This window comes from Cynocephalus volans, chromosome 7 (genome assembly GCF_027409185.1).
Source record: "Cynocephalus volans isolate mCynVol1 chromosome 7, mCynVol1.pri, whole genome shotgun sequence".
In the NCBI taxonomy this organism is placed as follows: domain Eukaryota; kingdom Metazoa; phylum Chordata; class Mammalia; order Dermoptera; family Cynocephalidae; genus Cynocephalus; species Cynocephalus volans.
Genome location: NC_084466.1, coordinates 2,963,372 through 2,991,174, shown reverse-complemented (window position 1 = coordinate 2,991,174; position 27,803 = coordinate 2,963,372). Strand labels below are relative to the sequence as shown.

The 27,803-nt window shown below is 45.7% G+C and overlaps 1 protein-coding gene across 7 annotated transcripts in view; it reads left to right on the top strand.

The window, feature by feature from the left end:
* Positions 1-27,803, top strand: part of ARHGEF7 (Rho guanine nucleotide exchange factor 7) — a 158,913-nt gene that overhangs the window by 61,161 nt on the left and 69,949 nt on the right. For 6 of the 7 annotated variants that reach the window (XM_063103169.1, XM_063103168.1, XM_063103174.1 and 3 more), the window contains 3 exons: positions 15,980-16,064; positions 19,542-19,672; positions 26,419-26,620. In XM_063103169.1, the coding sequence (XP_062959239.1) occupies positions 15,980-16,064; positions 19,542-19,672; positions 26,419-26,620 (418 nt within the window). The remainder of the gene's footprint in view (positions 1-15,979; positions 16,065-19,541; positions 19,673-26,418; positions 26,621-27,803) is intronic. The other variant, XM_063103173.1, reaches the window with a different exon arrangement.

Here is a 27,803-nt window from a genome sequence, read left to right as displayed (position 1 = left end):
TCTCTCTTCTGTCTCTGTAAGCCTTTTGGTTAAAGTCTGTTGTGTTTTTTATTTTGTTGAATGAATTCTTCAGCTTGGCAAGCTCTGCTACATTCTTTTTCAGGGTATTTCCTTGTACATTTCTTCTTTCAGGTCCTGTATACTTTTCCTCATTTCATTGTGTTGTCTAGCTGAGTTTTCTTGTATCTCATTTAGTTTTCTTAGAATTATTGCTCAAAATTCCTTATTAGACATTTCAAGGGCTTCTTGTTCTGTAGGATCTAGAGGTGGAGAGTTATTACCATTTGGTGGTGTACTTTCTTGATTTTTCATATTTCTGGTATCTTTCCTTTGGTATTTAGTCATTGTGGCAAGGGATTTCACGGTCCACTGGTTTGACACTATTGTCTGGCTAGGATCCTGCCAGGACTGCCAATTTGGCACAGCTTCCTCAGTGCCTGTGGGTGGAAGGTTCATACCTCTCTGTTAGGTGCTCACTCACCTGGGCTGGGGGGGGGATCTGGTAGTGGCGACACCTACCTTCTCGGTCGTGCTGGTGCCTCAGGGTTTGTGGTCGCCATGGGTCTTGGGCCTTTCTGGGGGGGCGCCTTTCTGGTTGGCGCCCACTTGCCCGGGCTGGGGGTGGGGTCCCTTGGTGACTTATTTCTAATGGATAGAGTGTGGCATGCATGACTTTGGAGACTAGGGCATGAATTTTCTGCAGTTGCAGGCACTAGCTTTCTTCCTGCTTGTTCTCGCAGATCACTCGCTGGGGGGAAGGCATCGTTCATGCTAGGAGGATACAAGAAACTGAGGCCTCCTGCCGACAGTCATTTGATTGAGCTGGGCTGTTAACCCAGTGAGGTAGGCTGCCCGATCCAGCTGGCACCTTGATGGCCTCCCACGAGAGACCCTGAGCCACAGTCACAGCCAACTCCTGAATGCTGACAAACAGATGTTGTCAGACAGCAAATGTTGTTTAAGCCACTGAGTTTTAGAGCAAGTTGTTTGTAGAGATGGAGTACTAATATAAGTGCCCAGATGTGCAAAGTGGGACTGCGTCCCTGTCCCAGACAGCCCTCCTGGCTGTGCCCTGTCTCTTGCCCTGCCTTCCTGCCTGCTCCTGGACTGCCTGCACAGGGTATGGATCAGCTGAGAGAAGCCTGAGTTTGCTGTGAACGAATGCGCTCCTTCAGCGCTAACTTACAGGCAATTTTGTTTTTTTTCTTGCAGATTTTCGTAAAATAGCAGCCTTTAGCAGTTTTACGTGATCACTGGATTAGAATTTGGGAAGAACGGAAAATCCGGTTTGCTGTGGTGTAGAGCTAGGGCTAGGGTCTGGAGCTCACAGACCCCTCAAGCCCATTCACAGACCCTTCACGTTCAGGTCTATGAGTTAGGTAACTGGCACAAAGGTCCTTGGAGGCTTGGCTGAAGTAGGAATAGTCTATTCAGCACACACACATCTGAGAGCTAAGCAGTACAAAGAGAAACTCAGAAACTCAACTGCTACCAGCAAAGTCCAAAGAAAAACTAAGCAGCTGCCCGCAGAGTAAACATGCTCTATTTTTAGACTTGAGCTCTGCTGTCCAGCTCCTAATAAACTCAAGAACACACAGTAGCAACAAACTAAAAGGATACATTGGTGCACATGCGCACTAACTCCACCCACACTTGTTTACAAAGGATTAATGTGCTGCATGACCCCCAACCAGACCTGAGCTGAGGGAGCCTAAGTTATCCTGTTTTCCGCACAATCCACTCATTCAGGTTCCCTTTGCGTACAATCTACACTTTAAAAATCTTCTGCGATGTTCCCTTAGCGAGGATAAATGATGCTTTTTTTTTTATACAACCTCTTGTCTTTTCAATATGCCTTAAGGCTTGTCCTGTAGTTCTGCCCTTTAGCCGCACATGTCCGGTTAGTAGTCATCATTGGTGTGATTTTCCATGGGAATCTTGTAGTCATACTGATGTGAAGTTCAGTGCATATTCAGTAGATGATCATGGCAACATATGCATGTACCCATTCAACTCTGGTGCAGTGCCTGCAGCCAGAACACTATGGGCGAAAAGACAGAAGGGTTATTGGTACCAATAGGGGAAGTTCTTGCCCCTCTGGTAAGATACATGCCAGTTTGCCATCCTGAGAAAGGATGGTTGTAGGAATAGGTACCTTACCTGTTTTATGATACCATACTATATCTGCTAACACTGTGGGATCTATAGGTGCTACGTCTAACAGTATAGGGGAACCTATAATTGGTCATAATGATAATACAAATGTGGCTTTTAGAATAGAATGCTTATCTGTTCCAGGCCACGTTACCTTTACTCGAGGAGACCAGGTACTTGTCACCCAAGGTGAAACTTGCAAGCCTTCCTCTAATCCTTTTCCCCAAGGCCCTGTTAAGCCAACCCAGCGTATATGGGGGGCTTTTATTCTCTGAGGCCATTCCCATTGTACTGTCTGTCCCTGTTGCAAACGGATTGGGGCCAGTAAGAGAACATTTCCGTTCTTATGGTATCCTGGCTTCAAAAGGTCATTTTTAGTAGTGACTTGCAGTCGTATAGGTACTGCAGCTCTATATAACAGAGCTTCCACTGGAGAGGGCCCGCCCTTGTGGGGTCTCTCATTTAGAATCCTGACTGTTGGCCATAACCGCCATGTCCACCCCTTCAGGGATGGGGGTTGAATAGAGAGCCTTAGTTGCTTTTTAAAAAGACCATTCTACCGTTTGGTCATTCCTGCTGCCTGGGGATGATCATGACATGTGTAACTTCCACTGGATGGACAACTGGGAGGCCCACCTCTGAACCACATGTCCAGTAAAGTGGGTTCCATTATCACTCTCAATGACTACAGGCTGGCCATACACGGCCATAAGGCTTTTCAATGCCTTCACAGTGTTTACCTGATCTGGGGCCTTACAAGGCCATACAAACAGAAGACCAGTAGCCATATCAACAGCTGTGAAGATGTATCTGAAATTCTCCGACCTTGGCACTGGTCCGACAAAGTTCATTTGCCATCGAGTCAGGGGCACCCTTCCTCGAGTTATTTGCCCATCTGTATGGGGCATCCGCCAGGGGTGTGGATTCTCTTGAGCACATATTGGACAAACATGACAGGCATTCACTACATCTTCCCATTTTATAGGCAGAGCCCATCTTTGAGCCACCATCCACATGGTTTTGCTGCCAGATGCTGCATTCGTCGATGTAACCACCGGGCTACATCAACTGCTGGAGCTCTCTCCAGCCACCTTACCTTAGCCAGCGCATCGGCTTCATCATTGCCAATTCAACATGAGGCCTCCAGTCCTCGCCTGCCCCCAAAACATGAGCACTTTGGCCTGCTCCCTAGTCAAAATGGAACAGTTCATCTGTCTCCTCGGGAGCAATAAAAAAACGTTTAAATCCACTGAACACACTTTGCTACCTGTTTCTGGACATTTGGTGCAATGCTGTTCAGGTACAATTGTTGCCACAAGGCAAATAGAACTGCATTTGGCTGCCAGTCAGTTTTCTTCCTATCAGCCCCTGCTGCAAGCCAGTCAAGTCACATCTGCTTACGGCTAGTCTTGCTTCGTCCCTCTGGGATAAAATCCTGAGTATTTCTTGGAGGCTTGGTCTTAGCCACCTTTCGGACCTCTTTTGCTTGTCTCCTCTCCTCTGCTTCACCGAAGCTGGCTATCATGGTCGTTACCTCATGTATAGGATGACTAATGTATGGGGCCAGCATGGCCGTCAGTGACCCAAAGGACGTTGACAGGGCATTCTGTAGCACTACGTCTCTCATGCTGCCTGTAAAATTTTCATCATGCTGGCCACGAGTGTTCACATTAAACATGGATTGCCTCATCCCCAGCTCCCAAATTATTTGAACTAACTCAGAATACGTTTGCCATTTACTAACAGTTTTGGGCAGTTCTCTAGCATTTGCCCACATGGTTCGGGCAGCTGTACTCACCCATTCCATTAAGGAATGATTACCTGGTCCTTGAGCATACCTGTGGCTATTTTGTAGCCATTGCCTCAGGGATGGGTGCATAGTGATGGAGGCCAATTTTTCCATCTCCTCACCAGAGCATATCACACTATCCACCCCTAGGTCCCATAACTGCAATAGCCAAGCAGCCAGGGGCTCCCCGTTTCTGCCAAAACTGTCTCCCCAAGTCAACTAATTCAACCTGGGTATACGGGACATAGGTGGAAAATTGGGTCACCTGTGGATTGCCTACTGGTTGCCTGCCCGGTCCCACCCATAGGCTGCTTGTGCTTCACTTTTTTTTTTTTTTCCTGACCGGTAAGGGGATTGCAACTCTTGGCTTGGTGCGGTCTACACCGGCCATCCCTATATAGGATCTGAACCCGTGGTCTCGGTGTTATCAGCACCGCACCCTCCTGAGTGAGCCATGGGGCTTGGCCCTCGTGCTTCGTTTCTGATGCACAATAGGTCATGCCTGGGGATGCATAGTCTCCCCCGACTCACTGCTGGGTTCGTCATCTTCCCTGGTGTGAGAAGCTGGAGTGGCCAGTCGCTGCATGTCATCTTCCAGGACATTTATCCGTGCTTCCAACAACTCTGCCTTTTGCTTCGTATCTTCCAGTCGTTGCACGTCATCCGCCAACAACTCTGCTTTCCTCTTCAAATCTTGATCAACTTGCAGCAGAGTGAGCAGACTCTGGTCAGCAGAAGAGTGGCCACTGGGCACCACACGCTCAAGGACAGCCACATTTCCTCCCCCTCCCAAGGGGCTTTCTGCTTCAGTGCCTGGTCTAGGCTGCCTTGCATTACAGCGAGCAGCAACCAGATCCCCGTCAACAGGAAAGTGGCCACAGGGCACAACGTGTTCAAAAGTAGCTACATTTCCTCCTTCTCCAAGGGCTTCTTGGCTCCTGTACCTGCTCAGAATCCTGCCAACTATGACAATTGTATGGAGCTTACAGTCCCCTTGAGCCCGTTCACAAACACTTCACACACAGGTCTATGAGCTAGGTAACCGGCAGAAAGGTCGTTGGAGCCTTGGCTGAAGTAGAAATAGTCTTTATTCAGCAGACACACGTCTGAGAGCTAAGCAGTACAAAGAGAAATTCAGAAACTCAACTGCTACCAGCAAAGTCCAAAGAAAAACTGAGCAGCTGCCCGCAGAGTAAACATACTCTATTTTTAGATGCAAGCTGTGCCGCCTAGCTCTGCTAACAAACTCAAGAACACACAGTAGCAACAAACTAAAAGGATACATTGGTGCACATGTGCACTAACTTCACTCACACACAGCTTGTTCACAAAGAATTAAGAATGTGCCGCATGACCCCCAAACAGACCTGAGCTGAGGGAGCCTGACTAAATTGTCCTATTTTCCCCACATATGGAGTGATAGGTACTTTGTTGAGAACAGCCTTTCTTATTTTGAATAGCAGAGAATTCCGTGTCTGACTTAGCCAGCCAAGAGATGTTAACTTTTACCACCTAGTGTTAAAATGGTCTTACTCTAAATGACCTATCTGCTTCACTTAATAAGTTCTATTTTGTTTTGTTTTTTTGGAGCTGTACTCACTTCGTCTTCAAGAATAACTTCTGTTGGGGAAAATGTGGAATATGGACATAATGTCACCTCTTTCTAGATGGTGCTGTGTTAAACGGCTCCCACATCTCAGTGCCTTACACCAAAGGTTCATTATCCCACTTATTTGTGTGTTAGCTGCACATAAGGTGTTGCTGTGCTCCAAGTGTTGTCTTTACTCCAGGATCTAGGATGACAGCGCAGCTTCATTTTGGGCCTTGCAATTCTCATTTAAAGGAAAAGAACAGGGAGGTTGGTTAAAACACCCTGAGGCTCCTGATGCTTCTGCTTAGAACCAGTGTGCGTCTCTGCTTGGAGCTGGTGCCTGTCACTTGTGCTCACGTCTCATTGGTCAGAGGAAGTCATGTGGCCAGGCCAGCTGCCCAGCAGTGGGAGGGTTGCAGACTCCTTCTCCGTGAAGAGGAGTGATTGATAGACAGCAGCCACACAGTCTGTTGCCGTGAGCCTGGTTTAGTCACAGGAAATCAGGGAATAGTCTGCTCAGGGTGAATACACAAGATTAAATCACCATCGCTTTTAGAACTTGCACTGTTAAAGCCTCTTCATTTTGCAACAGTATTCTTTTGGTTGAGGTTTTCCTGAGGACCCCTGTGGATATTTCTGCAAAGACAAAGTCATCCTCCATCTGGCCCATCCTCTGTATCGCATTTGGGAGCAAAGGTGACTGTGCACCTGCTGCTGTTGCTGTATGCACACACGTGGGGTCACCCTGATAGCATCAGCTTACCGGTTGGACACTGGTGACAAGTGAAACCCCATCTTCCCTGTGCACAAGTGAGCCCTCCTTATAGCAGGTGTTAGTTCAGGAACTAAACTTTATTAAATTTGGCTATTACAGTGTAACCATAAAATAAGGAATATGTGAAAAAGAGTACTTTGAGAGGAGTGGCAAATGTGAAGACTGAAAGTGGGTCTGGTCAGATTGTAAAGTCTCTGAAGATCAGCTGTGGCACTTCTGGGGCCGTGTGGCTGGTTCTTCTGTGGGTCTCTGAGTCAGAGTATTGGGTGCGCTGAGGAGTACTGCCCCAGGCTTGGAGGCTGGACAGCAGGGGAGGGACACCGGGCCAGAGGACAGTTCCTTGTGCCAATGGTGGCCTTACGTCTGCATCTGCATGGGTCCATCATTTTCCATTTGTCTGCTCTGAAGTCTATACATCCACTGAGAGCACACACAGTCGTCACCTGCTCTGTGAAGCCCTTTTCAATGCATGGTGCAGGCACTTTCTTTCTGCTACCAGTCTGTGAGCTCCTTGAAGCCAGGGCAGACCTTCCTGCTGCTCGAGCACAGCACACCACCCATGGTCAGTGAGGATGTGTCGAATGAAGCTGACCCTCAGCAACCTCTGGTTTCATCTGAGGACAGGCCACGGTTCGTGTGCTGCGCAGCACACAGTCTTCTGTGTGTGTGGACATCTGCACCTCCTCTCTAGCCTCCTGGGTGTGCCAGGATCCTAAAGGTAAGTGCCCTGGCTAGCCTTTGGGGTTTCCTCTCCAGAGGGTGCAGGGCCTTCTTTGCGTGGTAGGCCCAGCACAGTGTCTTCATCTCTCTTCCTGTCATCTGGAAGTCAGAGCTCCTTTCTCTGGCACTACATGCAGGAGGAGCAGCTGCGTCCCAGTAGTGCCTTGCTGACCTTCTGTGGAGTTTTAACTCGGTTCTCTTACTCTCCTTCCGTCCTTAATGGCCCGCTTCTGAGCTTCGTACCCCTCACCTTGTCCCCTACCTTGTTCTCTCTTCAACCTGGTTCTCCCTCTTTCAAAGTCACTTGTCACTTTTTAAGCACTGCACCGTTAGAGGAGTCTGGAAGTGACATTGGAGGCTAGTTAGTTCCCTTCTCCTCTCCCAGGTGAGGAACACAATGAAGTGCATGGCCGTGCAGACTTGTGCACAGGCTCCAGCTGCTTGGCATTGGCGGGGCTCCCTCCCCGTGGCACCGCCCCATTCTCCTTGTTGACTCAGAGACTTTGGGTAGCCACATACCCATGTTTGTGTGGGATGGTCCTGCTTTACTGAAGTCTGCTGTCCCAGATTGATTTTTTTTTTTGTCTTTTTGTGACCAGTAAGGGGATCGGAACCCTTGGTGTGGCGTCGCCCGCACCGCGCTCAGCCAGTGAGCGCACCGGCCATTCCTATATAGGATCCGAACCCACGGCGGGAGCGCTGCTCTCTCCTGAGTGCGCCACGGGGCCGGCCCCCAGACTGATTTTTAATAGCGCTCCCTTCTCCCTCAAAAGTGATCTGGTGTGGCCAGTTACATGAGCGTCCAACACACTGCCATGTCCGGTGGACTCTAGACTTCAGGTCATCTTCTGTGCCATTCTTGTGTTTGGAACCCTCTTTTTCATTTTCTGTCAAGTTTGCCCTCAAATTGTATCTCATATAAGACGATGTCCAAGACTAGCCAGTATTTTTAAAAACGAAAATAAAGAACAGCCCAAATGAAAAGAGCCTATAATCTTCAATAGGCTCTTTTGGAATTGGCTGGATTGGTGATATTCTTTGAATTAGTGATTATCTTTTGTTTATAAAGATAATTTTAATCCTCTGTCTGGATTATATGATTCCAGGTTTTTCACCCAACAGAGGCTATGTGTACTGCAAGAGCAGGACAGTGGGCACACGGGGCTGGGATTTAGAGGGAGCCACACTTTCAGGTGGAAGAGTGAAGCAGCATGGGTCATGCAAGCTGATGTGACGGTTCTCGGTGAGTGCTAGTTTGAGTCTACAGGTGCGGCACTGTCTGTGATGAGTGGCCTGTGTGACGCCTTGAGTTTGGTGATGCCTCTGAAGAAAAGATGCTCATGCTGATACTTAGGGAGGTTATAGCAGTCCTTGCTTGGATTGAGTCAAAGAGAATGATATATTCTTGGCTAGGATCCTTTTGGTATTTGGAAAGTTTCTTTGATAAAAGAAGTTGTTACTTTTGGGGTGATTTTGTCACATCCATATTTGGCATATTTCTTTTAAAACATCTTTACTTGTAACTGTACTTTTTGGGTATACTTTCATCAACCTTATTTTTAGAACATTTTTTCTTTCCTTTGAAATAATTTAATTTCTTATTTTTCTTTGGACAACGGGTGGTAGAGAAAGCCATGGCCTTCATTCCACGTAGTGGTAATTATTGGTAAGTGTGGGGCCTTACAAAGCTTATTCCAGGAGGCTGCAGGCATAAGGGAGCTCTGTTTTCAGTCTGTAATTGTGAGAAATGCCCTCCCCCGTCCAAGGCCAAAGGATGGACACAGAGACATGAGGTACAGCAAAGCGAGACTTTGATTATGGCCTTGCAATGTTCAGGTGTCTGAAGGGAAGGCACATGGAAAAGGGCTGTAGCAAGCAATTTATTCCCTAGTGAACAAGTCCCTGCCCCCACCTCGTCATAGGTCAAGAGTACTGTGGGGTGCACGATCTTCCTGGTTGGTGTCTAAGATTACCCCAATTTACTACCCCCTTGTAAGAAATTTCTTTGTCTGAGGGCTCAGGACAAGTCTGTGAAAAAGGCCCGCTTGAAACCCTGTGAAAGGAGAAACACTAGGGAATGAAGAGAACAGAAAAGGACTAGGCTGGTAACTCGTTACATCTCAAGGAGAACTTTATCCATTCGAGGTAAACAGTGAAGGGCTGGTAACTCGTTGCCATCTCAAGGAGAACTTTATCTATTCAGCGACCCCCCAGGAATGGGCTGGACCAGTCAGACAACTTTTGGGCTGGGCCTGAATTATTTCTGAAAGTGAATCACTTAGATTATTTCCTTACAGTAATGGGGGAATGGGGACCTGAGACCTGGAGGAGAGCAGCGTGTGGGTGGCCTGTGGTTGCTGACCCCGAGTTGCCCCTGAGTTGGTGTGCGGCTCATGTGGCCCACACTAGAGTGGCAGGAGAGATACACCCTTTCCGTATGGGGGAGGTGGGACCCTCTGCACTGAGTCTGAGGTTTACTTTTTTCCCCTTCCAGTTGCCAGGAGGCCCGGTGTCCCCAGTAAAGGACCTTGAGAAAGGGTGCTGGTGGTGTCTTCCGGGGCAGTGCCCCTTCCTGCTGCTCTGAGGCCAGGCACTTTCTCTCTGCTGTGCGTGAGTCCCACTGAGGTTCACACGCTTCCTGATGTTCACCTTTGTGGCCAGTGACTTCGTGATTGTGCATCGCTCACACCCTATTAGAAAGAGGCTTAGGTAAGGTTGGCTGTGGCTGCCACTCTGAGAGTTCACGGTGTCGAAGGGCATTGGGAAGTTCAGCGTTGAGGGGGGGCTGGCAGGTCTGCCTGAGGAGTCTCAAGGCAGGTAGCTGTTTCTTGTCAATAAGAGAAGCCAGGAGAGAGAGGGTGGAGGACAGTGAGGGTGCCAGCACTGCTCACCAGAACCCTGAGTGAACTCAGAGTGCAGGCGGGGAGGCTGTCTGTCCTCTTTTGTGTCGATATCTGTGATCCTGACATGAATCTTGGGTTGGTGAGGACCATCAAGGCTCTCATGCCTGAAAGGTGAAGCTGGTCATTTAGTGCATGTTGGGGCAGCTGCCTCAAGGCTGGGGCGTATGGATGGAAGCCTTTCCCATTGGTGCAAGAGTTAGACTCTTGCTGATATAGACCATGGAAGGATGGCCCCTGCATTGCACATGTGCTGTGTTGGCAGTGCTGGGGGCTGGAGACAAGCAGTGCGTTCTTGCACAGCTGGACTGAGAGCTGTGTGGGGTCAGGGAAGGAGCATTGGGTTAGGAGAGAGAAGGCTCCTGTGAGCCGGGGTGAACTATCACTGTGGTCTCGGCTTATCTGTATAGCGGAGGTGCAAGGGTTCTCTCTTCCTGACAACCCAGGTTGTGGAGGAAGCTGTGCAATGCTGGAGCCACCTTTCATCTGAGAAGCATTAACAGCTGGAAGAAGAGACTTGGCAGTTTCCGTGCCTTCCTTGTCTGGGCACCCTCCCTCACTGGACAGCTCTTGCTCACCCTTCAGGATGTGGCCACTCCTGACCCTGTGTTGCTGCTGCTCGTGGCCCCACGCCCTCTCCTGAGGTTCCTACTGAGCTGGGAGACCATGACCTTCCCCCTTTTGTCTTTATATTCCCAAAGCCTAACTTCTTAAATTCGTTTTGTTTTTTTGAATATGTGACGTTTTAACCTGTTATATTCATCATGACATTGTATCACTAAATACTTAAAAATACATCTTTCCAAAAATAAGGGTATTTTTCTGACATAGCCAAAAGAGTAATGTCATACTTAACAATTTTAGTAATGATTTTTGAACACCTTTTAATACCCAGTCTGTGTTCAGATCTCCCCACTCATTCCCAAATGTCATTTGTAGATGGTTTATCCCAAACAGGGTCCTTCTTAAGTCTCTTCTAATCTAAAACAGTCTTGTTTTCCATGGCACAGGTTTGTGGATGAGACTTAGTATCTAGCTTTTTATAGGAGTCCAGTAGCTTCTTGTTCAGTGAAGACCTAGTGTATTGGTCCGTTTCAGTTGCTTTTAACAAAATACCTGCAACTGGGTGACTTATAAGAAAATGGAATTTATTGCTTATGGTTTCAGAGGTTGAGAAGTCCAAAGCCCACAGAACACATCTGGTGAGGGTCTTCTTGGTGGTGGCGGCTTTATAGAAATGCAGGGATCTCACATGGCAGAAAATGGTGGAGCAAAGAGACTCTCACGTGCTCTCCTTTTAAAGCCCTCCGAACCATGCCCTTGGCCACCACTATTAATCCATCCACTACGGCATGGTCCTACAATCTAATCACTTCCCCAGAGCCCCACTATTCAGTCATCACAGTAGGATTTCCCACCTTCTCAACACTCACAGTGGGGGCAAAGTTTCCAATACCTGGAATTTGGGGGGACACAGTTTAAGCTTCAGTGAGTTCGCAGGGGACATTCAATCCGCAGCACCCAGTAACAAGAATGTGGACAAGATACTGAAGACGTTTTTTTCTGCTTTGTGTCAGGGGAGAGATTTTCTTTTCGTTAGGGTTAAGTGTTAGTGATGCTCAGAGATCTGTCAGAAATGGTGCTCTTGGTCATCACTGATACCGTTGCCTTGTGGATCTAGCCCTTGATCCTGTGCTGGTTGGCTCCAGCCAGTCCTCCCCAGAGTGTGTCAAAGTCCTCCTTACCCTGCACCTTGTCCCTGTGGTTGAGATTCTCTCTGACACTCTTGTGGCCACTGACAATTTCTCTGTTTATTTTATGCCCAGATTGTATCGTATGTGGTCTGTGTTTCATGTAAGGCAAGATATTTTGCCTAAGTAATGCCAGCTGCAATTCAGGTTCTTAAGGAGCACTCTCTGCAGAGCCGTGCAAAAACGTGGAGTCTAACAGATGTACTTTTTTATTAATGGGATTAACAGTCAGCAATACCAATCTTAGTGACTTAGAGTAGAGTTGAAAAGTCATTTTACTTTTGGGCTTCGTTTTCATCTCTAAAATGAGAGGGTTGAAATGTATGTAACACGATTGTTCTGTATGTCTGTTCAGTGCAGTTGAGGAACTTTTTTTTTTTTTTCTTCTCTCCTTAGTGGTAGTTTTGTATTTAAAAAAAAAAAAAGTTTTCCTCTGCAGGACGTCATCAGGTAGGTCAGTTTTGACAGGAGATTTTGGGGCTTGGAAAGGCAGGTTCAGAGCATCCTTTCCTGTCTGGAAGATGTGAGGCACTTGTGGGTTGCTGCCTCCTGTCATGGTGGTGTCCCCACAGTACGTGTTTGTCCCCTCATCCCCACCATGAGGGTGAGTCGCTGAGAATCAGATGCTTCACGAGGCCTTACCTGTCTTTTTTCAAGAGACACTAGAAACTTTTTAGGCAGTACTTTTGAATTCTGGGTCTCTTTTATCCCTGATTTCTATGTGGTTTGGTGTTTGTGTAGTATTGCTTCTATTGAAAGTTAAATATTAAAAATAAACAATAATTTAATATTATGGGCTTTTTGGTGGAAAACTGGTAGGGTAATTATATTTTGGGAGTATTGGGTTATTCTGCTTAATGTAGAATAATTTGATTTACTTACACATAAACTAGGGTGAGTTTTTGTAATACTCCTTCCAGATGGATAGATTCTAGAAGGTATTGGGTGGTGAGTGATCCTTCCTCCCGTGTGTCTGTGAGCCACATTCTCCCCCAGCACGAGTTTGTATGGGAGTGTGTACCTGCTGGCTTTGTGACAAGATGACAAGGTGGTTGTGTACCTGCTGCTGTGTGAGCCTGCCACCAGACAGGGTTCGTAATGACCTTCCTTTGCTCCCCAGGGAGGTGCTTTTCACCCTTGGCTGCATATTGGAATCACTTAGAGAGTGATAAAATTTTGGTTTCTGGGTTCCTCCCTTAAAGATTCTAATTTAATTGGTCTGGAAGGTGTCTTGAGTATCTTGCTCTTCCAGCGTGCCCAGGAGATCCTGATGTGCAGCTTGTATTGAGAACCACTGCTCCAGAAGCTGCCTGAAGAAAGGCCCAGGACAGTGGCTGCTGCTTCCTTCCCTCCTGGGTGCACCTTGCTCTTGCCAGGGCTGTGACCGTGCTGCTCTGTGGGCAGCTCAGGCGGGAGGGCCTGGAGGGTGGTGTGCGTCCTGTTGAAGGCTGTGCGTTCATCTCGTCTTAAGCACCTAGCCGTGTGAGGGAAACACTAAGTGTGTTAAATTTCCTGGTAATTCTTAAATACACACATTAATTTTTTGTACTGATGTTTCTGTAAAATTTCTAACGAGACCGTCCTCTTACTTTCGTAGTACCATGGTTCTCTGTACTAAGACTCTTCTGTTTTTGCTTTTTGTTGAGTAGATTCCTATTTCAGGAAGTCGTCTGTTATCTTTCTCTAGAGCAGCGCTTCAGTCACAGCGCTTTGTTGGCCTGGGACGTGCATTCTTCCCTCTAACTGGCATGCAGTTGTCTGTTCATTGTTCAGTTTCCTGCTGAGAAGTGGGGGTGTGTTCACTTCAGTCCTGACGTCATGGTGAAGCCCATTGGTGGGCAGTTTCAGCCAATCACATGCTTCCTGGTATCCAAGTAAGAAAGATGTATAGTTCTGGAATAACAGGAAGCTTCACGTTTTTAGCATCCTGTTGTTCTGGGTTTTGTGACTTGCTGCCTTGCCACAATGAAGGTTAGTAAAATTTGTATATGTATTTCTTTTTGTAGAATACCATGACTTGAATTTTCCAAGCTCTGGAATTAGATCTTTAGAGTTGTGAGACATTAATATCACCTACTTAAGCATTTTATAAGTAAGGGAACTTTATATTTTGCATATAAAGAAACTGAGGCCTGTTAAGGTTAACTCTTAACCTTAATAAATGCAACTTAACTCATATTTGTCATTTTAAAAATGTAGATGGATAGGGCAGCCTAGATGAGACTCTCATTTGAGTTGGAATTTCTTCTTAAATAAAACATATTACAGTGGATTAATTAAATTCTGTATTATAAGGTGATTTTAAAGACTATTCTAAGGAGTATTTTTATAGGAAGGATCTGACTTCATGAAATCAATTATATTTTGCACTTCATCCATATTAGAAATGATATTAACAAACATACGAGGGTCTTCAAAAAGTTCATAGGATGGTTTGTATTATCTCTTAATTCAATTTTTCCATGAACCTTTTGAAGTACCCTCATATATAGATGTATTTACATTGTTCCTTTTTTTAATGGTTCCATTTAATTTTTTCTTGTGAGTTTTTAAGGTTTTAAGGAGAGAGCTGAGGTTTTCAACCCCTTTCTTGATTTATAGTGGTTTGATGGCTTTCCCTCTTGAGGTAGTTTTTCAACTTTTAGATTTTCTTTTTTTATTTATGTTTATTTATAATAAATAAAATTTATTTTGACTCATGATTACCTTAACTCATTCTTGTAAAAACTATAGACAAAAGACTATTAGCTGGAGGTGATATTTGAATAAGACAGCAATACTTATTCAAATTTGCAATCTTTTACTTAGCTTCTTTTGGTGTGAACTCCACTCCTATAGTCACATTTAGCTCCTGCGGATGGGTGGCCAGATGGGTTGGTGCATTTATCCGTTCATCACACATGCAGCTTTCACTGTGTGCCAGCTGTTTTGCTAGGTGTTGGGAGACATACAGTGTGTTCTAGTAGATTTTACAGTCTAGGTGGGGCACAGGCATCGACCATAAAGTTATTGTGATAAATGTTCTGGGGGAGCCTGGCTGGGGACCTAGCTGAGTAAGGCTATCCAGGCAGAGCCCTGTCAGGAAGTCAGATGAGTAAGAGTTGGCCAGGAAAGGGGGTGGGGGTGGGAGGCAGGAAGAGGAAGAGCGGGGAGTTCCTGGCAGGGTCTGCAAGGAGGCCTGGTGAGAGGGAGGGACCGCCCAGCAGAGGGTGGCAGAGCTCCAGATGAGGGCAGAGGTGACAGACGAACCTGGAGAGGAGGTGGGACCCTCATCTGCTGATACACGTTCCTGGGACGATTTTGGTTTTTGGCTCAGTGAAATTATGTTAACATGATATACGTTTTGGTACCTAAATATGCCTTTTTGTTATTTGCACCTCTGAAAGAAATTTTATAATTTTTCTGGGACAGAGTTGTAGATGATTTGATGATTGAGATCATTTTCGTGTGAGGTTATCCAAAGCTCTGTGTAGTCTGTGGACGCTATTTGGGATGAGAGCTGTGTTTGAACACGTCTGTGTGTGTGCGTGTGCACACCTTTGTTGACTCCAGCCGTAATGTACCTAGGCCAGCTGTTGTGGTTATCTTTCACAGCTCCTCAGGAGGTGGTGTGAAGTCCCCGTTAGTACGATGAGACTGCCTCTGTTGTGGTCCCAGGCTCTAGACAGCCCTGGACTGGAGTAAATGTGGTTGCACGTAGACCATCTGGTCCTGACCTCAGAGCTCTGCCTTGAGAGTGGAGGGTCCCCTGTGCCTCACCGCTCCTCTTCTGGAATCCGCTTCTTCTGCCTTTCCTCCTTTAAGTCTCATATCCAGTGTGCTCTTTTGCTGCTGTTAGCTTTGGAGTTGACTGTCATCTTAGCGCCTTTTCAGTGGCTAGGAAGGGACGTCTGTTGTGTGCCTTGCTCAGCGCCTCTGCCTCAATCTAGGGAGAGAAGGCTGGCGGGGCCGCCGCTGAGCATCTGCTGAGTGCCAGCAGGCAGTGCCAGGAGTCTCTACTCTGTGCAAGAGCTCATGCCTCGGGGTATAAAGGTGGGGTGGAGCAGGGGTGGGGTGTTGGTGGGTAGGACACTGGTCTAAGGCCAAGGGCTTAAACTGCTCCTGAATAAGGGAATTCTTCCCCCAGGCCCTGCCCGAAGCTGGGCTCACTGGCCTTGCTCTGGCAGGTAGAGCCTCCTCTTTGTGGTTTCAGGTTGAGAATTCTGTACGTGTGCACCCTGATGTCGCTGGGAGAACTGGATTTATCCTGCACCCAACGAAAGACTGTGCTAACTTTACTTGTTTAATTTTTTCTTTCAGACATTTGATGCAAATGATTTGTATCAGGGGCAGAATTTTAACAAGGTCCTCAGTTCCTTAGTGACTCTAAATAAAGTAACAGCAGGTAAGACTCCTTTTTTTTTTTGAACTTGAGTGGGGGGAAGACAAGAGGGAGGAAACTTGGTTTTCTGTTAGCAAGGCAAAGTGAGCACTTTGAATTTGAAATATAAGCTTTCGTTGCATTTTGTTTTTGATTGTTCCTTTTGCTGTGATTTTTTTTTTCCTTAGTAGAACAGAATTTTCCTCTTTAGGTCCTCTGGTAGATATGAGGTGTTTTCCTTTTTGTGGTAGAGAGACTTCCCACTGAAGCTATAGCAGAGGAAAAGTGTCTTGTTCACCTGGGAAGGTGCACAGGCTGTCTTGAAGCTAGATGCACCTTTCTCTAGGTTTTTATTGAGCTTATGCTGATTTAACCTCATATCTAATGAGCAGTATGTTTTTGAGCTGTGACCATGACAAAGGAGGGGCCAGCGGATTGGCCTCCAGAGTAAACACCTGTCTGTCCAGGTCTCCTGAGGGCGGCCAGGCACCAAGGTACATTGTTTGCATGGTCTGAGCCTGGTTGTTCCTGAAATGGAGAAGGGGGTATATGGAAGTGGGGACACGGCATGCCCCTCTTGTGGGCTCTCAGATCACAGCCAGGGCAGGCGCTGTTCTTTATGAGGTTCCGAGGAAGGCACGTGAGCCGTGAAGTTCCCTGAGGGCAGGCCCACGCCATCCAGTGAGCCCTGAAGAGTTCTATCTTGGATCGCTGTGTGGCTCAAGAAAGAAGGAACTTTAGCGGCTCTTTTGTTTTCAAGTTAGTTTTTTTCTATTTACCTTTACAGACTTTTAAGTTTCAGATTTGTGGGGGGAAGTTGAGATGTCTTTTTCAAACAGAAACATCTTAAGTTTCTTCGTCAGGGTCTCTTCTCTGTTCGGTCTGGCCCTTATGCCATGTGCATTTACCTCGGTGCGTTTGGAGGAAAGACTGGGCAGAGAGTCCTCCTCTGTGGCACAGACTGGCCTCAGTGCCACCTCTCAGCACACACTGCTGTGACTGCTGCTGGAGCTGCCTGGCTGCTGTGCCCTGGTCAGCAGCTGTGGCCTCACCACTGGGAGCAGGGCTGAGACCTCACACAGATGATTGAATGCGGCTGCGTTTTCATAGCTTGGCTTAGAGTTAAAGATTGCAAACCTCTTAGGACCATTCAGCTGAAAGCATCTAGGAAATAAATATTTTAAGGGCAGTAAAACAAAAATGGATATAAATAATTGAAATTGGCGCATCATTTAATGATGTTTTGCAAATGAGCATTTGTAGAGTTTTATAAAGGTAATTAATTAGACATTGAAGTTGACTTTATCCCTACATTGTAAAAATGATAGCTTTAATATGAACCAAGAGAAATAAGGAAGAAAATGAGTTACGTGGAGTTGTGGGTGATGTAGAGAGGAAAATATATTTAGGATTGATTACGCTAGGATGTAATGCAGAAGTACTGTGTGAGATCATGCATGAGGTGTGGCAGGCGCATGTTCCCTAACCACGTGAGGCGTCTGGCTGCGAACTGCTTGCATGTCCATTTATGCCTCCAAGTGTTGGATGATGGGTCTTCTAGTTAACCCAGATCTCTGTGGCAGACAGGGACAAGAAAGGATAGCACAGATAGGTGAAATGTACAAGTAATCCTTAATTTGACTCCTCTGTTCCCATGGAATACTTCTCTGAAAGCTGCTCACAGGGAGAAAAGATAACTTTGGATTTCAGCAGAGATGCTTCCTCTGCTTACGTTTTAAGTGGAGATGCTAAGTAGTAAAAGCAGATCAGAGTAGGAAGAAGGGGTGCAGAGGCTCACTTGGTCCTGTGGTTGTCACTAGTCCAGGTTTGAAGGGCTGTGATTTACAGAAGAGACCTGGGGTCACATATCTCTTGGGCACATCGCCATCGTTTTTTACCCTCACCTTATGCAAAAGCATTCTTCATATGGTCTTGATAGCATGGGATATGTGTTGGCTGTAAGATAAGTAGCGTTGTCCTTTACAAGGAGTATCTGGAAGTTGTGAGTTAAACATGGTGCTTTTCAGCTTTTACAGAATAGGGGTGACCCCTCTCAGATGAAAAAGTTTTTTCATCTGTTTGTTGTTTGCTCTTTGTTTTTGAAGTCGGTGTGATGGAAATGTTGGTATCTTTTTAGGTTTCAAATTTGAATGATTGACTGACAGTTGCAGCTGCTGCTTCCAGGGTTGCCGCGGGCATTTTTGGAACAATTCTGTCACTTAAGGAAAGCCATGTGTGTTCTCAAGGCATTTAGATGCATATTTGCCTTTTAACTGGACAGAAGGATTGGTGATGGGAAAGTAATAGATCTCCTTAGATGCCTTCATTGTACTGAGATTTCTTTTGCAGGCCAGGGGCAGTGGCGGTGGCCCTTGTGGGCATAGTCTGCAGGAAATGCCCTTTATCACTGGTTTTGTGTTTGAGGTTGCACAAGGCTCTGTTGTTCTCAAGTAAAAAATGTGCTGTGCAGATTTTGTGGAGATCATTCCGATCCCTGGTGCAGCCCCTGCCCAGCTCTGAGCCTAGCTGTACTGGGAGGGAGTATAACCCCCTGGTGTTACCATACCCGAAGTACGCCAAGAAGAGCTGGAAATCTGGGTTCTTCTGTGATAGCTTCAGACTTATAAATGTTGACAGCTAGTTCAAAATTGTGTAAGACACTCTGTGGACAAATCCAGACAGATATGCCAAAAAAAACCCAAACAAACCCAGGACCTGGAGACCATCACTTTAAGAGGGCTTTTATAGAAGCCTCCCTGGGCAGCCTTAGGACTCGGCAAGGTTACCCGGATCTCGAACAATGATTTCCCTAGAAGACTTTTGCACAGTCTTGGCTTTTTTTGTTGTTTTATTTTATTTTTTTAAAATCTAATCACCTCTAAGAAATGGGTTGTTAACATTTACTTGTTGGTTGGCCTGAGTGGAGTGTCTGATCATGAAGGGAATCCAGAAAGTAGAACTAAGTCCTTCAATGTCCGTTTACTTTGATCCTCTCCACACTTCACGTTGAGCATGTGCTGCCCTCGATTTGAGGAAACAATCCTCAGAAGGTGTTCTCTGGCCAAAAAAGTACATGAGCATCCTCTGCTGTTCGGATAATTCTTTTCTTTGAGTTGCATAGTCCCTCTTGTTGCTTCCTGGCACGCCGCGCACTCATTGAGCTGTGGGTGCACAGGTGTGGGGCGTTGAGAACTGGGCCTTGGTTGTTCTCATATTAAGAATGGTTATGAAGCATTTCACAAATTTTTGAAAAATTGTACCAGAGAGGAACCGATAAGTAGTTATCTCCAGATAATTTCTGGAAAGGTAATTGGGAATGAATGCAAGTCATTTATGTAGTGGATGCAGAATTTGTTCTTTGTTAGCTGCATAAATGGCCTGCTTTGTTGTGGTCTCTGGTGCATCCATCGTGCTGCCCTAGTTTTAAAGTCCGGTGTGGACAAGGGTGTGTGGTATCAGGCGTTAAAGCTCCCTCTCTTTCTGTGTGCATGGCCTTTTCAGACATTGGACTGGGAAGTGACTCCGTGTGTGCTCGGCCTTCATCTCATCGAATAAAGTCTTTTGATTCCCTTGGATCCCAGTCTTCACACAGTCGGACTTCAAAACTGTTCCAGGGCCAGTATCGAAGTTTGGTAAGTTTGAGAGATTTTGTTAATTTGTGTATGATTGGGGGATTCGAGTGTGTATGGAAAGATAGATGCACATGCCTCTCTTAACAGTGGCAGACGGCTTGCCTTTGCCTCCATCATTCCTGCATCCAGACACTATGCTAGTGAGTGCCTTTGAAAAACTAGGTTAATCTGGTATGCACAAACGTACAAATATAGGAGAATAAGAAATATGTATATGAAAGTACTTAGCTGTTCAAAGAAGAGATGGTTGAAATGAAAGAATCTAAAGGTGGCTATTTTCTCTTCATAAAAGCATGACTTAGAGTGCTTTACTAAGTTAAGATGCAGTTTACAAAGGAGAGAATCCCTTACAATGGGGGGGTGTTCATGGTGTGGGGAAAGAAACTTACAGTGATCCTGGAAGGTGAAGAAGGATCTGTGTATGGATGTTCAGGGTACAGGAGGCAACGGCAGAGGTGGACATGAGAGGCTAGGGAAAGCTTAAATACCGGACTGAATGCGAAGGTTGGAGAGGAGGCAGAGGCTCTGGCTGCTTGTGCGCAGGCACGTGCCCTCTTTAGAGCTGATGGATGGTCGCAGTTATTTTGATTAGCTGCTAGAGACATGACTTCTCTTTCATGCCACATTTAGAAAGTTATTTTATGTTAAAAAAAAAAAAACATAAAATGATTTTATAATGTGAGGCTTAAGAGAACCTGATTCTTCTAGAGTCTTTAGGGAACCGTGGCTTTCTCTCTGCTTGAACACATGGAAGAATATTGCTAAGTAAGCTAATAGTAATCCTCAAGAAATAAAAGTTAACTTACATAGAGCTGTACGGGTATACTTCACAAAGTTCAAGGAAGGACTCATAGTATCTTTTAAATCTATTTTTCCACAAACTTTTTGGAGTACTCCTATATTTTGCAGAGGGAAATAAATTTGAGTATAATTTACAAGGCAGTGTTAAAAACTGAAAGACATAGGAGTATAATTTTCATGCATTCTTGAGCTCTTTGAACTCCCGCTGATTCCCTCTGCTGTCCTCTTGGAGGAGCCTTGCTGTATTGGGTCTGGTTCTGTGTGCAGTGCCCCCGTGCTGGGGTCTGCCTGTGCCAGGCCCTGTTCTCAGCACTTTGCACCTTGCTCCACAGTCCTCGCAGTGGCCTTGTGGGTCTAGGTACTGCCATTCTCTCTGCTTCATGACATTGAGTGCTGGAGGAACTTGTAGAGTACCATTGGCAACATTATGATTCAAATTAAGGAGAAATATACAAACCACTTTAAACATATTTTAAATTAGCTCTATAAAATACATGAGAAAAATATAAGAGAAATCAGCATGCTTTGGGTAAAGAAATATTTGATGTCTTACCCATTCAACCATGGCAATTTTCATCTAATTTTTTCTTTTTTTCTGTTTGAGTAAAGGATGACTGGATTGAAAATTTATAATTTCAAGTAAAATAAAGTTAAATGTAATGTTGATAATAAAAGTTACTGAGATCGTAATAACTGTAGTATTAATTTTTCATTAGCTAGACAAATACTAAGTTTACTAGAAATGAAGTCTTAAGCTGTCCTACCTATGTCTGTTTGTGGTTGTGATTGGTATTTGGTGGGCTGCTGGTGAGATGACTTCTCTTTCATGGGACACGGCAGGGCATCTCTTACTGTTGCTTTGCTTTACACAGATTTGTAACCTCTATTCCCTGGGTGATGGAACTGCAAAAAGGATTACTCAAAGCCCATTTCTTCTGAGCAGTGAGAGACCCTGAAGGGGTTAATCTCCCAGAATCCTCAAGAGAGAAGCATTCCTTCCTTGGGACATTAACCATGAATTGGGGTTCTCACCCTGCATTTATTCTCCAGACCAGGAAGTTACAGGAAAAGAATAGGTGGGGTTATGGCCAATTATAGTTTAACAGTAAAGGCTGGTAACATCAGTGGAACAAGCAAAGTGACATTCCATAATGCAATTTGCAAAAGGCTAAGCCGATCCACCAACAAAAGCTTGATTTTAGCAAACACTGTTTTTCCCTACAGCAATTTTCCCAACATTTTTACATATCAATCAAGTAACTTGTCTGTCCTTGAGCCAGCAACCTTGCTGTGTTACAATTCTATATCTTACAACAGAGATTTTAGCCTGGGGAAAGTTTCCTGTCTTTTGCAAGGTTAACATTTCTATATGTAATCTCGAAAGGTTAGGCTAAACCTGAGACTACAGAGCTTTGGAGGCCTGTGAAATACATTTGCTTTATAGTATATGCCACGTCTTACTATGCTAGGAGAGTGACTGTTTCTTTGCTTAGACTTTTCTGTATGTAGTTTATGAATAGTGCTTTGAGGTAATTTTCTTGGGTTAAAAATAATTTAAGGCACAAGGTGGCCCCCCTATCTATTCTCTACTCCTGCAAGTGTTTGAAAGTTCCCGTAATAAAAAGTTAATCTTCTTGAACAGCAGTTTTGTGGTCTCATTGATAGTGAAGCTTAGCTTGACGTTGTGTGGAGCACCCCCATGCCCAGAGAAGAGCAGTCCTTTAAGGGTGCTGCCTCAAACCCTGTGCTCGCGCACTGCTTCCTGTGCTCGCATCTCTTTCAGTTTGAGAAAGTCTCACCTGACCACCCTCTCCGTTGCTGGTGGTTCTCATACTCTTGTGTTTAACGTGCAGAGCTTTCATTTCTCTGCTCAAGGACAGATCTCTTGCACGGCATACAGGCAGATTTGGACAGTTTTGGTGTTTTGTTCTGTTTTGTTTGTGCAGAAAGTCAGTGTTTAACTTGGGTGCTACTTCATTGTTCCTGACTGTTCCTTTCTTTGGGTGATTTATTTCTACCGCTTTTCCAATACTATGAGCTGAATTGAGCTCTTTATCCAGCTCTGCTCTGTGATGTGCCTCCCACCCACCCACAGAAGGAGAAGCTCCATAATTAAATTACGAGTGGGCAGGCCCAGGCTGTAGACTTGGGTGTGGATTTTCTTGTGTGTGAGGTTCAACATCACACGTTTTTATTTGTGAGAACTTCTGGTGATGCTCCTGAAATTTCTTGTGTTGCTGCTGTGCTCTGAGTCTCCATCTGCTGTGACCGCTCGTTTGTATGACTTCAAACTCCCGACGCACTCCTCAGAGTTTGGGGACAGTGCTTGTGAGGTTGTTGCTTCTGTCAACCTTCATTTCTGGGAGAAAAGACTTGAGCTCCTAAAGCATTTCCTTTCCCTGTGGCCTCCCACTGCCTCTTGGAACCGGGGATGCCAGCTCTCTTTTGGTATTGGCATGACACTGTCAAGTAATCTTACTTTGGTACCCATCACTGAGTTCACAAGTGTGTGTCTAAGGCATGCAGGAAACTATGTATTACATATGCTTTGTTAAATCTTTTCAACTCCCCATACAACAAACGTGAAAAACATTGTGCTTCTTTAATATACCATATTTTATCAATTCTGGGTCCTTTTTCTTCTTAAATGTTTTAACACAACTGAAAGTAGCACGTGTCTTGAAGGTATACCATAATTTAATTGATGGTATATGGTGTAATATAATATAACGGGCATTGTCTAATGTTTGGCATCTAACATTGCATGACGTACTTTATGAGGGCATTGAAGCCTGGAGAAGGTGGATATCCACACAAGATCACAGAACTGGGGGATAGTTACTGTTGGAGAAGGAATTGGGTCTTTGACTCCTCAACAAGCTTTTATTCTACTGTACATGAAGTTATGCATGAAATGTATATGAAATTACATGAAATTATAGCTACTTTTAGGGAATGGAGGAGAGGGCGGGATTTGTGTGAAGACAACACTCCAAGATGTCCTGGTTTCGGATTATTAGGATAATTTCAGAATACTGGATAAAATAAAGTACTTGATGAAGTTGAATATGCACGATATCGGGGGGGGGGGGAGGGCTACTTTGACTGTTATTAGTGTGGACTCCTACAGTGGAGGAAGGGTTAGGACTCTTTCTGCCTCTGCCCTGTACCTGCACAAGTGCCTCCTGGTGCGGGCTTCCTCGTGGTGTCTGTTAGGTCAGTGTTCAGGATCAAACCCAGCGAATCGTGGGAAGTAACAGAACGTCTAACAGTGGTATCATCAGTCCCAGAAGCAGACTTTGAGAAGCAGGGCAGGGCTGAAAAGTAGTATAAAAAGCATGGCTGCAGATATCATTATGTGTTGTTATGACTAGGTAAATAATAATCTCAGCAGAGCCGTGTTGTGTACCATGACTGTTCTTTTTTTTCCTAATAGCGTTTTGTTTTCTGGAATTAGTAATTGTTTGTTTAGTCTCATATGTACCCTTTTCAGATTGCAGGGCTAGTCTTTTGCCTGTTTCTAAGATTTCTTCTTACACATTCAAACATGTGCCTCCCCACTTCACGCCTTCTGGATTGCTGTCCAGCCTCGCAGCACAGCTGCTGGCGCTGAGAATCCTTCTTTACCACGTGGAGACCCCCTCTGACCGGTGTTGATCCCCTCTCCATCTTCATTTTTCTTTTGGTTAATTCCCCTGTTTTGGAGGAGCACATTTTTCACTCAATCTCTGAGAAAAGGTGTATGGGAGGTAAATGTTTTGTGATCTTGTATATCCATGGATATTTTTTACTGTCCTAATGTTAAGATTTTCTTCTGTCTTTAATTTTCACAAGTTTAATTGTGATATGACTTAGTCTGAATTTTTTAGGCTTATCCTATTTGGTTTTCACTCAGGTTCCTGAATCTATATGTTTACAACTTTTGACAAATTTGGGATATTTGCAGCCATATATTTAATACTACTTTTCAGCCCCACCCCCTTTCTCAAACTCTGCTTCGGGGACTGATGATACACTGTTAGATGTTTTGTTATTTCCAACAAGTCACTGGGTTCCTGTTCATTTTTTTCAGTCTGTTTTTTCTCCATTCCGTTTGAGTAAATTTTATAAGTTCCATTGCTTTTCTGAGGTTTTCTATTTTTCTTTTTGTCTGTTTCAAGAGAATTTGTAGTTGCATTTTGAAGCCTTTTTATGATGGCTGCCTGAAAGCCCTTTGCAGTGATTCAGTGCCTGCTTTGTTGCTCTTGGTGTTGGCCTCAGTTGATATCTTTCCTCATTCATGCTGTGATTTCCTGGTGTTCAGAATGAGAATTGCGTCCTGGACACTTCAGAGAGTATGCTAGGAGGTACTGGATCCTGTTTCAGTCTTCTGTCCTAGCAGGCCACAGTCCTGATTGGGTTTCTGTGATGGTCCTGGCCTCTGTTAGTTGGCTGAGGTTCCAGTGACAGCTCACTTTTCAGAGTCCTTGTGGAGGTCTCTGCTTGGCTTCTTCCACCTTGTGTGGTGGGGGCTCTTATGGGGTCCCTGGTGCTGCTAGATGTAGGAGTAAAGCGGTGTGAGTGTCAGAAATGCTGGGACTAGGTTGTTCCCTGTGGCTGGATGGAGGTGGGAGGTGCTGGACCTGGCTCTTCTCCTGTCTTTGAGTAGATGGCGGGGAGATACTGGGCCTGGGTCTTCCCTGGTGCATGTGTGTGGGGGGAGGTGCTGGACCTGGCTCTTCTCCTGTGGATGGTGGGGGTGGGGAGCTGCTGAGCTTGCTCCTTTCCTGCAGGTGTGGGTGGTGTGCCAGGAGAGGCCAGTGTGGCTAGGCAGGGCTGTTTGCCCCCATGGGTGTGGGTGCTGAGGTGACTGGTGTGGGGAGAACCTGGTGCTCCATGGGCCAGGGGACATTCTACCCTGTTGCTGTGGGTGCCGTAGTGCAGGAGGATCACCTGCATGTGGGTGCTGTGATGCATGTGGGTCACTTGCTGTCAGTGGCTGGGGGACCATTGATGAGACTCTCTGTGTTGCTGTGAAGAGATTTGAGTGGGAGGAGTGAGTCAGGGAGTGGGCTTTCTGCTAGTATCTGCTGGGCCACCCTGTTGGCCAGCGACAGCAGGCTTCTCTTGGGGAGTTCTTTTGGTCTATTCTCGTTGGCAGGTTTGGGTTGCCAGCCTCTCCAGAGCCAAGACCTGGGTGGATGGAGATCAAAAGAAAACCCATAGTCAGTCTCCCTTCCTCTTTCCATCTTTCAGAAGTCCGAAAATATGGTCCGTCTCTGAGAAAAATGCAAATTAAAGTGAGGTACCATTTTTCCCCATCAGTTTAGCAAACATAAAAGTGTTTGGCAATATCCAGTGTTGGTGAAAGTTTGAAGAAGTAATAACTCTTAGATACTGTTAGTGGGAAGGTAGCTTGGTGTAAGTTTGTAGAACCTTTTTGGGGAGCAATTTAGAAAAATATGTATTAAAATTAAGGTATATACTTGTTCTCTGACCAGAATTTAATGTACGGGCTTATTTACAAGTGTGTTTGAAGATATATGTGCAAGTATTTTTAATGCATCCTCGTTTTACAGTATAAAAAAGCCGGAAATAATGTAAAAATCCATTAGTGGAGAGCTGATAAAATAATTCATGGCACAGGCATACAGTGTAATGTTATGCAGTTAGTTAAGTAACTGTAAGTGCTGCTGGAAAAGTGACCACAATGTATTTTTTGTAAGTTGTAGAGAAGTATGTACAGAAATGTGGGTATGTTTATGCAGGCATAATAGTGGCAGACTAAGGCCTTTCAAGCCAGTAAAAGGGTTTTCTCTGGGGACTGGGGCAAGGGTGGTGGTCAGGGTACCACCCACAGAAGGACAGGAAACCTCAGCTTCTTTACTTTAAATATAATATAATTATTTCATAGGGAAATAGTCTGTACTTTGTGTAATTTTTCTCCCCCTGCCCGCCCTTTTCAGGACATGACTGATAACAGCAACAATCAACTCGTAGTAAGAGCCAAGTTCAGTTTCCAGCAGACCAATGAGGATGAGCTCTCCTTTGTGAAAGGCGACGTCATCCATGTCACCCGCGTGGAGGAAGGAGGCTGGTGGGAGGGCACGCACAATGGCAGGACGGGCTGGTTCCCCAGCAACTACGTGCGCGAGATCAAGCCAAGCGGTGAGTGGCCAAGCCTGGCCTGCGTGTGGCATTGACTGGCGCTTTGCTTCTGATGAGGAGCAGCAGCAACACGTGGATGTAGTCAGCACACTAAGTGCTTATTCTCCAGTTGAACTTGCATACAGGACCCTCCTGGTGTTAGGATCAAACTTTCTGTTCAGCGGAATTGATTTTTACCTTACCCCCATGTTGGTGTGCTGGGATAAAGGACTCCATAGTGTGCCTGGCAGAGGTTCTCTGTGTTCACGGAACATGCGTACTGTCTTCCTGAATGCAGGCGTTGCTCAGCCCATGTTCATTCCATGGATCCACGTTATTTATTAGGAAGAAACTGTGCAAAGACTGCCAGGTGTCATGAATGTGACCACGTAGTTCTTGCCTTCAGGGAGCTTACAGTGGATTCATATGTGTGTATGAATGGCTGCTCTTATGAGATGTAAAAGAAGCAGAGTGAGATTTCAGAAACACCGTCTTGCAGGGGAGGAGTGTGGGTGGGCAGACGGAAGTGTGGGTGAGTCTCATCCAACTTGACTTGCGTATTGCCCTCGTGTTTGAGCAGAGCTGTTGTACCATGCAGTGTCTCTGGTTCTCTTTGGGGAAAGAGTGCTTTGTGGAGAACAGTGGGTCAGCAGGCATTGTGGAGAGGGCGGGGTGTGAAGTCGTAGCCGTGCATGGGGCGAGGGGAGACAGCCTTCAGAGTTGCCGGTGTCCCCAGCATGAGATGAGTGCGATGACCACTCACTTGTTAGGGTCCTGTGGGGCATGGAGGGGGCTCAGTGAGTGGCAGTTGCTGCTCAGTTTTTCAAGGTAACAAGAAGAAAAGTGTTTTAATAGGGCAGCAGGCAGCCCTTATTTGTGAAGTGTTCTGGTATTCGATTTGTTAGGAACAACACATGCCTTTTCCCTCTTTAGTTGTTGTAAAATATGTGTAACATACCATTTCCCATGTTTAAGTGGGCAGTCCGGGGCATTAAGCACATGGACACTGTTGTGCAGCCCTCCCCACCATCCGTCTCCAGAACTCTTCATCTCCCCAAACTGAAACTCTGTCCCACTAAATAACTCCTCGCCGCCTCCCCCAGCCCCTGCTGGGGAGCCACCACTCTGCTTTCTGTCTGTGAGTTTGACTGCTCTAGGAAGCTCGTGTCAGTAGAATCATATAGTTGTTACCTTCGTGACTGGC